The following is a 13247-nucleotide window of genomic DNA, read 5'->3' as shown; positions in this document are numbered from 1 at the left end:
CTGGTATTTATCTCAACTATGGGCCTGCCTGATTGGCAATACATTGAATGGATCAATAAAAAAAAAAAAAAAAAAAAAGGCCTGGCCAGCTTGAAAGTTCCCCAACAACAGTTCAATAATCTGCCATTTATGGAGTTTTTATTTGGGGACTGCAATGGTGTCCATTGGCAAAGTATTACATGCTGTAGCACATAACTGGGGCTTTCCGAATACAGACCTGTGGCTAGTAGTACATTTTACTGGTCTGGATGAACATGTTGTCAATCACATTATTGGGAAATAGATCATAAGGCTGGTAATTTGAAAATAATTAAAATAACCACAATGCACCCCATGTTGATGACAATGCTATGCTTTCACAGTGTTGATACATGTCTCTCCCAAGGCATTGGACAAGGATTCTCAGCAATACTTAATGAACGTTTCTCAGTCTCCTCATCTTTGCTAGTGATGGGGTAAATGTTAAACAATTCCAAATCAAACCTACTACCCACCACTTCAAACAAATGTTTGTGCTGGTGACATCTTGCCCCCACTGTGACATCTTGCCCTGGCTGTCCAAATCATTTTTTTTTTTCAGAATGGAAAATCAGTTTGCTTAATATTTTCCTGTTGTTTCACATGTTTTTTCATGTATGCTTGAAACAACACAGCTGCAAATCGAGTATGTCAAATCTTCATTCTCTAAGGTTAGACTAAAGCTGGCCATAAACAGATCGAAATGCATCAAGATCCATCGATTGACTTCTGTACAACCAGCCTGTCTGTTCCCCCCCCCCCCCCCCACCAGATCACTACTAGTGGCTAACAGTTGACAGTGGTGACCATTATATTCTGTTGGTGGGGGAGGCTCCCTATTAGCAGAACATAATAGTGCTGCGGGATGGATTCCCAAATTGACACTGACCGTGTTGATGGGGTAATGCAGTAATTTTCCTTCCTTCAACTTGTGATTAAAGGAAAGAAAACTGCATAAAGTACGACCTGCCTAAATCTTGCAAAGCTTGTTGCACAGCCCATATATAACCCTATACCTAGCAATTCTTAACTGGGTTCAAAATTAAAACCTGCTCATTATCTGCATTGCAATGCAAAGACGACACATAGAAAACAATTGTTTTCTATGTGCCCTAGCAGTGACTGCCATTTATCTAGTGTGGAAAAATGGCAGTAACAGCACTGTGTGTAAACGAGCCCTAAAAAGGCAAAAAAATAAATTTTAGTTTTTTATGAATTATCCTAAAAAGAGCAGTATTTAGCATAGGCAATCATGCTTTTCTTATTTTTAATTTAGCTGAAAAAAAAAAAGAAGAAATCAATGTACACAATTTTCCTTCTCATGACATAAAGCTAAACTCCAGCCTTGTATTCATTTGTGCATAGTTATACGGGCTCCTCTCCTGTACTGAAATTGCTTGCACTGATCTTACTGAGCTTCTCAGGGTGTCATTAGAAGCTGCAATGGGGTCAGATAAGTTAGGGGGGACTGCCAGGGGGACTCTAACCCCACCTGTCCCGGAGGAACACAGCCAATGGCTGTGTGCGCTGATTGGATGCTGGTTTTCCAGAATGCTCATTTGACAGAAGCCAGTCGTGAGGATGGCTTCTGTCCATCGAGGTAAAATAGGATTTTCTTCCGTCCGATTTTGCGGATCTTTGCGGAGGCGGACGAATACGGGTGTCAGCGGATGGTCATCCGCTGACACCCGCAATCACATAGGGACCAAAGTATGTCCCGTTTTCATCCGCAACGGATGGATGAAAATGCGGACATACGGTCCGCACGTCTGAAAGGGCCCTTAGTGCGGTTACTTTGCACGAATGATTTGCAATTGAACATAAATATTTCTCTGAGCTAGTGGTCCTTTTACCTTGCAGGTTTTTTAATCAGGAGTTGGTCTTTGAGCAGTTTTATTTTTCATTGGTCTCATTTTTATATTATTCACATGTGTCTGGGACTTAGGTAATTTAAAGATTAACATTTATATTGAAGTAAATGGAATGTTTAAGGATAATCATTATTTTATAGATGCTAGGACAAGACACTTTGGTATTCATAACAACTGTTAAAACAATTATTTTAAAAATTGCCAGTTTTCAAACTATAGATTCCTTTTTTTTTTAAATGGTATAAAAACAGCTAATAATTTAAACTATTACCTTTTAGATGCTCCAAACTACAGAACTTGGAGGAGCAATGAGTTATTTGGGCAACATATATGAAGTCATGTTTGTCAAAAATGTGTAGATAAGTACATTTAATAAATGCCAAATAGTTTGCTTTTAAACAAATGGAGGTTCAGTGAAAGCGATGAATGCCATTCTTTTGTATTACTGAGCATTCAGCAGGCTACAATTCAAACAATTGTTATTTACTTCTCTCCTGACAACAATGACTTGTTACAAAAAAAAAAAAAAAAAAACAGGAGCAGGCAATTGTCATCAACATGATTTCACATAAAGGCAATTAACCTTGATTTGTCATGGCACATTGCAGTAAGACTATTTTTTTATTTAAGTGTCACGTTAACTTTGTCAACATGGAAAATTTTGAGAATATAGATATTTCTAAAAATGGAAAACGGTTTAATAAAATTTGAACGATCCAAATGAATGCAGGTCAATATAAAAACCACACCAGATTAAAAAGGCCATTTCTCCTGCTAGTTTTTTTAGACTGTAAATACAAGAAGGATGGCAAAAGTAAGTTTCAAGAATTGCAAAAATTGTTGTTTTGCTTTGACGAAAAACCTACAGTATGCATTTCACCCATTGAAGATTATATTATTTTTAACAGGGACCGATTTTAAAAGGACTATAAATTGCTACAATTGAGATATGTGCTAGTTTAAAAAACAAAATGCATAACTTGCATCTTCTTTTTACCACACTAAGTGTATATTTGTAATCACAAATTAACAGCCTATTAAAGGGTAGCACGAGATACATCATGGTAAAACCACTCTTTTACACCGTTTTTATTTATTAGTTTAACCACTTAAGACCCGGACCTTTAGGCAGCTAAAGGACCCGGCCAGTTTTTGCGTTTCGGCACTGCGTCGCTTTAACTGACAATTGCGCGGTCGTGCGACGTGGCTCCCAAACAAAATTGGCGTCCTTTTTTCCCCCACAAATAGAGCTTTCTTTTGGTGGTATTTGATTACCTCTGCGTTTTTAATTTTTTGCGCTATAAACAAAAATAGAGCGACAATTTTGAAAAAAATTCAATATTTTTTACTTTTTTCTATAATAAATATCCCCCAAAAATATATAAAAACATTATTTTTTTTCCTCAGTTTAGGCCGATACGTATTCTTCTACCTATTTAAAAAAAAAAAAAAAAAAAAAATCGCAATAAGCGTTTATTGGTTTGCGCAAAATTTATAGCGTTTACAAAAAAGGGGATAGTTTTATTGCATTTCTATTAATTATGTTTTTCTTACTACCAATTGCGGCGATCAGAGTTTTTTTTCGTGACTGCAACATTATGGCGGCCACTTCGGACAATTTTGACACATTTTTGGGACCATGGTCATTTTCACAGCAAAAAATGCATTTAAAATGCATTGTTTACTGTGAAAATGACAGTTGCCGTTTGGGAGTTAACCACAAGGGGGCGCTGAAGGGGTTATGTGTGCCCTCATTTGTGTTTCTAATTGTAGGGGGGTGTGGCTGTAGGTGTGACATCATCGATTGTGTTTCCCTATAAAAGGGAACACACGATCGATGACAGCGCCACAGTGAAGAACGGGGAAGCTGTGTTTACACACAGCTCTCCCCGTTCTTCAGGTCCGGGGCCCTATCGCGGGACTCCAGCGGCGATCGGGTCCGCGAGTCCCACGGCTACGGAGCTTCGGACCGGGTCACGTGACCCCACGGCTGGGCTTAAAGAGCCACGTACATGGACCAGGTCGCCGGTGGCTCTTAAAGGCAACTTACCTGTACGTGGATGTGCCCAGCCGTGCCATTCTGCCGACTTATATCGTCGGTAGGGGGTCCTTAACCACTTCCCGACCGCCGCATGTATATGTATGTCCACAGAATGGCACGTACAGGCAGATGGCGTACAGGTACGTCCCCGCCTTTCCGCGGGTCGGGGGTCCGATCGGGACGGATACCCGCAGGGAGCGTTCCGGGACGACGGCGTGGCTATTCGTTTATAGCCGCTTCGTCGCGATCGCTCCCCAGAGCTGTAGAACGGGGAGAGCCGTATGTAAACACGGCTTCCCCGTGCTTCACTGTGGCGGCTGCATCAATCGAGTCATCCCTTTTATAGGGAGACTCGATCGATGACGTCAGTCCTACAGCCACACCCCCCTACAGTTGTAAACACACACTAGGTGAACACTAACTCCTACAGCGCCACCTGTGGTTAACTCCCAAACTGCAACTGTCATTTTCACAATAAACAATGCAATTTAAATGCATTTTTTGCTGTGAAAATGACAATGGTCCCAAAAATGTGTCAAAAGTGTCCGCCATAATGTCGCAGTCAGTTAATAAAAATGCAATAAAACTATCCCCTATTTTGTAAACGCTATAAATTTTGCGCAAACCAATCGATAAACGCTTATTGCATGTTTTTTTACCAAAAATAGGTAGAAGAATACGTATCGCCCTAAACTGAGGAAATTTTTTTTTTTATATATATGTTTTTGGGGGATATTTATTATAGCAAAAAGTAAAAAATATTGAATTTTTTCAAAATTGTCGCTCTATTTTTGTTTATAGCGCAAAAAATAAAAACCGCAGAGGTGATCAAATACCACCAAAAGAAAGGTCTATTTGTGGGAAAAAAAAACGCCAATTTTGTTTGAGAGCCACGTCGCACGACCACGCAATTGTCTGTTAAAGCGACGCAGTGCCGAATCGCAAAACCTGGCCTGGGCATTTAGCTGCCTAAAGGTCCGGGGCTTAAGTGGTTAAGTGGTTAATGAAGAGTTAAAGTGGAGGTTCACCCGGAAATGACAATTTTTAAGATTAGATTCATGCTCATTTTGTCAAGGGGAATCGGGTATTTTTTTTTAAATCAAAGCCGTACTTACCGTTTTAGAGATACATCTTCTCCGCCGCTTCCGGGTATGGGCTGCGGGACTGGGCGTTCCTTCTTGATTGACAGTCTTCCGACAGGCTTCCGACGGTCGCATTGATCGCGTCACGATTTTCCGAAAGTAGCCGAACGTCGGTGCGCAGGCGCCGTATAGAGCCGCACCGACGTTCGGCTTCTTTCGGCTACTCGTGACGTGATAGATGCGACCGTCGGAAGCCTGTCGGAAGACTGTTAATCAAGAAGGAACGCCCAGTCCCAAAGACCATACCCAAAAGCGGCGGAGAAAATTGCTCTAAAACGGTAAGTAATGCTTTGTTTTTAAAAAAAACTACCCGATTCCCCTTGACAAAATGAGCATGAATCTAATCTTAAATTATTTTTTTAGGGTGAACTCCCGCTTTAAAGAATGACATACTTATAGCTATAGTGGGGACTGGTTTACTGTGCTGAGCTGAAATTGGGCCATTTATAACTTTTAAGAAGGAAAAAGGAAAAAATGTAATAAAAAAAGTTTAAAGTATAAAGAAAACTTCATGTGATGCAGACACACGCAGACGCAGACGCACACACACACACACACACAAAGTATACAATTTTACCAGTTTACCACAAGTAATATGCCTCCTCCTCTTGCTGGAGATTTTGATATTACCCAACTGAGGAAAATGCTACTGCAAAGGTCCATTCAGTTTATAGTTACCATGGACATATATGCAAGTAGGTGCATATTTTGCATTACACCCCATACCGGCCTTCTTGTTAGTAGGGATCCAGTATGCAACTAATTAGAGATTAACAAATACCCAAATGGCTGCCTAAGGACCACACAAATATGTCTTCATAATTTTTTTAATTTAATACAAGACCGATTACCATTTAGAAAAAAAAAAGCTGCACTAAACTACACCCTTCACACTTGTGAGTAGAAACTTCACAAATAGAAATAGTAAATAATACATTAAATGTCTCCTACAACATCTTGCATTGGATGGGATGAAAAAAAAAAAAAATCTGACTGCAGTTTTCCCCACTAAAAGGACTTCTCTTACCTTTTTTGGAACCAAAGAAGAGGTGGAATCATAGCCGCCGCAGCCATAGCTTGTAACCAATATCAGCTCTGGACTCATGTCATCCATTACTTCCTGCATGCTGTTCACACTGCTGCTCTGGCTACCCGTACTGACCGACATGCTTGGTATGGAATGATTGCTGCCAAGGCTGTCCATCTTTGCAGTCAGGTTGGTCCCGTGCTCGCTGTCCTATACAAGTTGCAAAGAAGTTGGCAAACATTATAACATGCACATGATGCAAAAAGAAATAATGTCATATTTTCAAACACAACTTCAAATAATGAAAAGCTGACAGCTCTATGCTATATCTTGTACCATGCCAATGTACCATTCGTGGCTGCAATGCATTACCCACGTAAACTTTTTTTTCATTTCTTCCTTACATATATAGTAATGCCTGTTTTAGGTGCATACTACTGCATATTTTTAAAACGCACCGGGGGTTATTTACGAAAGGCAAATCCACTTTGCACTGAAAGTGCAGTCACTGTAGATCCGAGGGGAACATGCAAGGAAAATAAAAAACAGCATTTTTGCTTGCACATGATTGGATGATAAAATCAGCAGAGCTTCCCCTCATTTCAGATTTACAGTAAATGCACTTCCAAGTGCACTTGTAGTGCAAAGTGGATTTCCTTTCGTAAATAACCCCCACCATGCTGCAGTTCAGATGCATGCATTTTACTTCAGGGCAGCAGACATGTATGAACAAGGCCCTAATACAATTCTGCAGCTGTAAAAAAAAGCACATCTTACACCGCCAGATAATACTGAACTTTGGCAATAACTAATTCTGTGGCTCAATAAGGATTCTTTTGGAGAAGGAGAATTCTCAAGCACGATAATAATTATGTAACATTCTCAGCACAGTATTAAATACTGCAGAAAGCAAGGGCGACTTCATTGTACAATTTATAAAAAGGAACAAACTATAAGATCTTAACATACCTCGATAGGGTACACAAAGCAAATCTATTATATACCGCATATAAATACTTTGTTATAAACATTATTTTGCAATTGCGTAATCACATAATGTACATCAGATCATTTTAAAAGTAAATTTTAAAGTATCCAAAATATGAAAGCAAATTCAGCTCTAACTAGACTGCACATATGGATTGATCTCTAAAAATAATTCATATGCTAAAGTTGATGGCATTTGTTTCTAGGATGCAATTAAAACAATAGGAGAAAATTAAAGAAAGTTGCCTGTGTTAAATAACCAGGAATGCACACAAATTTTTAAGATACAGCAATACCTTGGTTTGAGAGTAACTTGGTTTGAGAGCGTTTTGCAAGACAAGCAACATTTTTAAATACATTTTGACTTGATATACAAGCAATGTCTTGATATACAAGTAGCGCTATGTCACAACAGAGTATAAAAGAGAAAAAGAGGAGCCTCTAAGTGTAGCAATATGGTTACATTCAGCAACATATTGCTACTAAGAGCCGGTTCACACTGGGGCAACTTGGGATCCGACTTGAAGTCGCCTCAAGTCGTCCCAAGTCGCGCTGTCGAGAAAAAACAATGCAAGTGAATGGGAGCGGTTTTAATTCACACGACTCGAGTCGCTCCGACTTCAAAAGAAGTTCCTGTACTACTTCAATCCGACTTGTAGGCGATTTGTACCCATTGATTTCAATAAAAGTCTGATCCAAGTCTGATCACTGTCTTAACTGAAGCGACTTTCCAGGAAGATAACATACATTTCTCAGGCAAATCTCTCCCTCCCCCTCCCTCTCCCAGAGCTGATTGTTGTTTGATTGGCCACTGGAAAGTCTCCTGTCCTGGAGACGACTTCAAGTCGTGTTGTAAATCGCCCCAGATCGCCCTGTGGTTCATGTTCAAGTCGTGTCGGAGTCGCCTCTGAAAGTCGCGCTGGAAGTCGTGTCGCCCTAGTGTGAACCGACTCTTCGAGGCACCTCTCTTCTCTTTTATACTCTTTAGCGCCTGCTGGATTTTTCTTCTAATCTCCTTGTAGAGGCTTCCATTTGTGGATGGACATTTTATGGTTACACAACCTGGTCACATTGCTATAATCTTTTTATATGGACTATAAACTGAAAGACCTATGAATAAATGGTTGTGGAACGAATCATCTGAGTTTCCATTATTTTTTATGAGGAAATTTGCTTTGACATACAAGTGTTTTGGATTACAAGCATGTTTCTGGAACGAATTATGCTCGTAATCCAAGGTTTTACTTGTATATTTTTTTTTTAACAAAAAAAGTCTACATTGGGTTTAAGAGCCACAGTATATTACCTTATCGTGCCACCATCATGTAAAATGTTGTATTCTAAAAAACGTATGTGGCTAATATATACTATACATGAATTCCCTTATTGATGTCAGATAGCTTCAATATATTTGTACACCAGATTTACATGCAGATCAAGCAATGCAAGTAAAAGGGACGTGTCAGGTTTTAGATAAATTAACATAATACATTGTATAATACAGTGGTTGTGGTTTTTTTTGTTTTTGTTTTTTAAAGGTTCTTTACAAAAACTGTTACAGCAAGGGATCAAGATGTTATAGTTTGTCCCTACCCTACAATATTTTTTTGTGATAGTGGTCCTTTAACTGAACAAAGGCTATCTCTTACTCTAAAAACCCACTTATTGTACCGTCAGTGCTAAACTTTCTAATTAAATGGTCAACAGTCTATACTACATCTGGGCAGAAAGCCAGACCCATAAGTAATCCCTCACATAGTTTTTATTGATTTGTCATGAGATGTGTTTGCAAGTGCCTTGAACATGGTGGCTAAACAATGAAATAGGCGGCATTTACATCTATAACTGTGTGATTTAATTGCATCTATGTGGTCATATCTGCAAAGTTATTTTGAATCCAAAACACATTTTTGTCCTATTCCAAGTCCAGTGTGAACCTTACAGTATGCCAAGTGTCTGAGATGTACACAGCTATCACTTGTGGCTCATTAGCAGTTTTGACTTAATAAAAAGGACTAACCTTGCTGGAATATTGACCATTGTTTGGATATTTAAAGGGGAAGTACAGTGAATTTTCATCAAGTATATACAGTAGGCTATAGGTGTTGCCCAATGCAACCAACGCATTTAATTGTCATAGTTCTAATTAAAAATTTGTGCCACAAAATCAGTATAAAATAGTGGAGGAATGGGCAGATCCATATTTGCGGTATTAGGTTCTGTACTGCTCTTGACCTACTCTCAAACGATAAAGAAAATTAGAAAATGTATTAGTGATGCCATGTAATGATTTGTTATTTTAATTAAGGGCTGGTCCACACCAAAAAAAAAAAAAACCTCCAGATCAATTCCGGATGCGGTTATACACGTGCACTTTAAAGCACTTTTTATATATTCCTGAATGCCTTTCAGGTGCTTTTTTTGGCTGTACTGGGGTCCAGTGCGTTTTTAATGCGTTCCAGTGCATTGACAAGTTTTTTACCTCCAGTGCAGTAAAAACACAGCATGTTCTACTTTTTTCCCAGGAATTGGAATGCCTTGGAACTGACTGCACCGGTGTGAACTATGCTATTGGAAACCATATAACCTACTTTCCTTGCGTTTTTAATGCAGAAAAAAAAACGCACTGGACTACAAGTGGTGTGAATTGGTCTTAAAACCATGTCCTGCTTTAAAAAAATTCCCAAAGGTTATAGTAAATTTCACAATTTTTTTTTTTTTTTTTTAGGTGAAATTTTTAACAGTGGCAGACAGTTTTTATACAGCCCCTTGGTCTTACCTCATCATCTTCCTGAGACTCATTAAGTGGACCATTGCGGGATTCTTGGAAGAGAATTTTTTTCATTTTCCTGTATTGCAGGTTGTCCAACTCCCTGACAGCATCCTTAGTCCTCTGTATCAGATCTAAAAGGACCCGCGCCGGCCTGTCTCTGCGTACGAAGTCATGCTAGCATAATAAAGGAAAAGAAAAGAAAAAACACAGGAGTTAAAAAAGCATACCTTTGTGTTATTAATGATAAATGCAAGGCATATATATATATATATATATATATATATATATATATATATATATATATATATATATATATATATATATATATATATATATATACACATATATACATACATACATATATACATATATATATATATACACACACACACATATACACACACACACACACACACACACATATACATATATACACACACACACACACACACACACACCTCTGCTTAACCAAGAATCTAAAAAATATTTGAAAAACAAATTAAAATATACACCGCTCATCCTTCACATTATGGTCACCGACAGGGAAAGCGAATAACATTGGTTATCTTGCCACAATGGCATCGTAACATATGTGGAGCACCTTAGGCAGCAAGTGAATGTGTTGTCCATGAAGTTGATGAGTTAAAAGCAAAAAACGTGGTAAATCGCAGTTTGTTGTTTATCGGGCTGCGTAGCTGCAGAGAAATTAGGCTGCCTATGCTGACCCATGTCCACAGTTAAAAGTGCCTACAATGGGCACATGAGCAACAGAACTGGACCACAGAGCAATGGAAAAATGTGGCCTGGTTTGATGAATCATACCACTTAACCACTTAAGGACCCCTTCACGCCGATATACGTCGGCAGAATGGCACGACTGGGCACAAGCACGTACAGGTAAGTTGCCTTTAAGAGCCACCGGCGACCTGGTCCTGAGCTCCGTGACCGCGCCTGCGGGACCCGATCGCCGCCGGTGTCCCGCAATCGGGGAGAGGCAAGTGTAAACAAACCGTTCTTCCTAGTTTGAGTGTCACCGATCATCAAAAAAAAGTTTGATCCACGGAGGATCCATCTCACAATTGACATGACTTAAAGTGATTGTAAACAATCACGTTGTAAAACAATCCATTCAGTTTAAAATAGAAATGAAAGGCAAAACATTTTTTTATAGATATATATATAATACCGTTTTTACCCCCTTTTTATAAATGGTCACACGCCCTGTGTTCTCTGCTGCATAAGAGTTTGGCAGGAGGAGAAGCAACAGTACACTGAGCTTACAAATGAATGGCTGTGCAGCAGGGGTGTGTCAGGACAAGTCTGATAATTGGAGGAGAGCAGAGTTCCCAGCATAGCTAGAGAACTGACCCGAGTGTGTTCTCCTACTTAGTGTGGTCAGTTTTTAATAGGAAATAAGAGGGACTGGCAGGAAAACCAGGGAGTTCACATAAAGGAAGCAATACAAAGAGAACAAAAATACTTTCTCACACAAGTACATGGTACGGCAGGCACATATCAGGAAATATAAACAAACACTTTAAAAAGGACTTGCTACTGATGTATGGGTGCCAGATACCACAGCATACCTTCAGTCTAGTGGCGTCTATGCCTCGACGGGTCAGGGCTGTTTTGATGGCAAAAAGGGGGACCTACTAATTATTAGGTGGGTGGTCATATTGGTATGGCTGACTGGTGTATAGTTTACATGGGGAGCTTTCCATTATTTTTTTTATCAAAGACACTGAAGGAAGAAGAGAAACATTTCTGTTGTCACCAGAATTGGTTTTTATGGTGGAACATTTCTCGTCTTTTTGAGTTCTAGTAAGAACAGTAAAATGATGGATTTTCTACAACTTTCTGTCCCAGTGATAAAAAAGTGATCAAAAAAAAAAAAAAAAAACTATCCATACAACAGAAACTAAAATCTCACACGAGGGCTAAGGAGTCCATTCATATCTGAACATTTAACTGCCTAATAGGCCGTATTGCACATGTTAACATATGTTGAGTTAAGATGGCCCCATTCATTTTCTGAATGTTTGACTGAAACCCGACCAGCACATTTTTGTTTTTTAACCACTTCAAAACCAGGCACTTTTATCCCCTTCCTGCCCAGGCGAATTTAAAACTTTGAGCATTGTCGCATTTGGAAGGACAACTGCGCAGTCATTCAGCACCATATCCATAAAAAAAATACAAAAAATGCTCTTTTCATACAAATAGAACTTTCTTATAATGGTATTTAATCACTACTGGGGATTTTATTTTTTTTTTGCTAAATAAACTAAAGATGACCAAAAAGTTTGGAAAAAAACGTATTTGTCTCAGTTAAAAAAAACTTTGCAAATAAAAAAATGTTCTTCATACATTTAGGGCAATATGTATTCGGTTAGATTTCTGTGGCGTAATCCAAAATCGGTATTTAGTCTGTAGAAAACATTTTTTTTTTTTAATCAAGGCCGTTGTACTAATAGCAAAAAGCATGAAAGAAAGCCATCCATTTTTTACGATTGTCATGTGATCTGTTGTGATTCGTCGCAGCAGGCCAGTACACTCATCAATGATTGGCTGTGTCTGGTGGACGATGAAGGACTCGCTCAGCTCTCATTTGACTATAGGCCAGGTGGGAACTGGTTAAACACAGTGCCCCACAAAACACAATGGGTGCAGTGCTGTGCTGGTTGCCATCTTCTATATTGTGCATTAGGGTGCTAGTCTAAAACCTTCATTTTACCATGCATTTAACACAATGCTTAAGGCCCGGTTCACACTGCTGCAAATTCTATTGCGAATTTGATCCATTGCGGTTGCTCAAATTCGCAAGTCATTTTACCAACATTGTTTTCCATGAGTGCCGTTCACATCAATGCGTTGCGAATCTAAGCTGCGTTAAAAAAAGGGTCCTGTGTGAGTTTGATCCGTGTGCAATGCGAATTCAGCTCTATAGACTGTCATTCCCTGAAATCGCGGTACAAACGCGCATTTTTTTAAGAAGCAGTAGTGTGAACCGGGCCCAAGTGTCAATGGACTCCAAACTATTTGTTTCCTGTTTAACAATCTTCTTAACACCAACTGTTTCTGAACATTAGGGCCCTTTCACATGTACATTCCGTTTGTAATTTTTTCAACCATATGTCTTTTGAATAAAAAAAAATGCACAGCAACGTATTTCTATGTGCTTATGAATGTAAACGAAAGACTATCTGTTTCCGTATAGGTCTGCGTCCTTTATGTTTTAGACGGATCTAAGTGGATGTCATCAGTTTACATCCATTTTTACGCAATAAATTTCTTTTTGTCACCTAGGATTCATTGCTGCTACAAAAACAAACACAAACAACAGGTGTAGCCTGATGTAAACTGAGCTAAACAGAACTGAACCTAAGAG

The 13247-nt window shown here is 39.0% G+C and overlaps 1 protein-coding gene across 5 annotated transcripts in view; it reads right to left on the bottom strand.

The window, feature by feature from the left end:
- The window catches only part of TAOK3 (TAO kinase 3), a 371844-nt gene that overhangs the window by 213573 nt on the left and 145024 nt on the right, over nt 1-13247 (bottom strand). For all 5 annotated transcript variants that reach the window (XM_040345730.1, XM_040345722.1, XM_040345755.1 and 2 more), the window contains 2 exons: nt 9866-10033; nt 6100-6309 (listed from right to left, as the gene is read on the bottom strand). In XM_040345730.1, coding sequence (XP_040201664.1) covers nt 6100-6309; nt 9866-10033 — 378 coding nt within the window. The remainder of the gene's footprint in view (nt 1-6099; nt 6310-9865; nt 10034-13247) is intronic.

The sequence above is a fragment of the Rana temporaria genome, chromosome 1 (genome assembly GCF_905171775.1).
Source record: "Rana temporaria chromosome 1, aRanTem1.1, whole genome shotgun sequence".
Taxonomy (NCBI): domain Eukaryota; kingdom Metazoa; phylum Chordata; class Amphibia; order Anura; family Ranidae; genus Rana; species Rana temporaria.
This window is presented reverse-complemented; position numbering and strand designations above follow the sequence as displayed.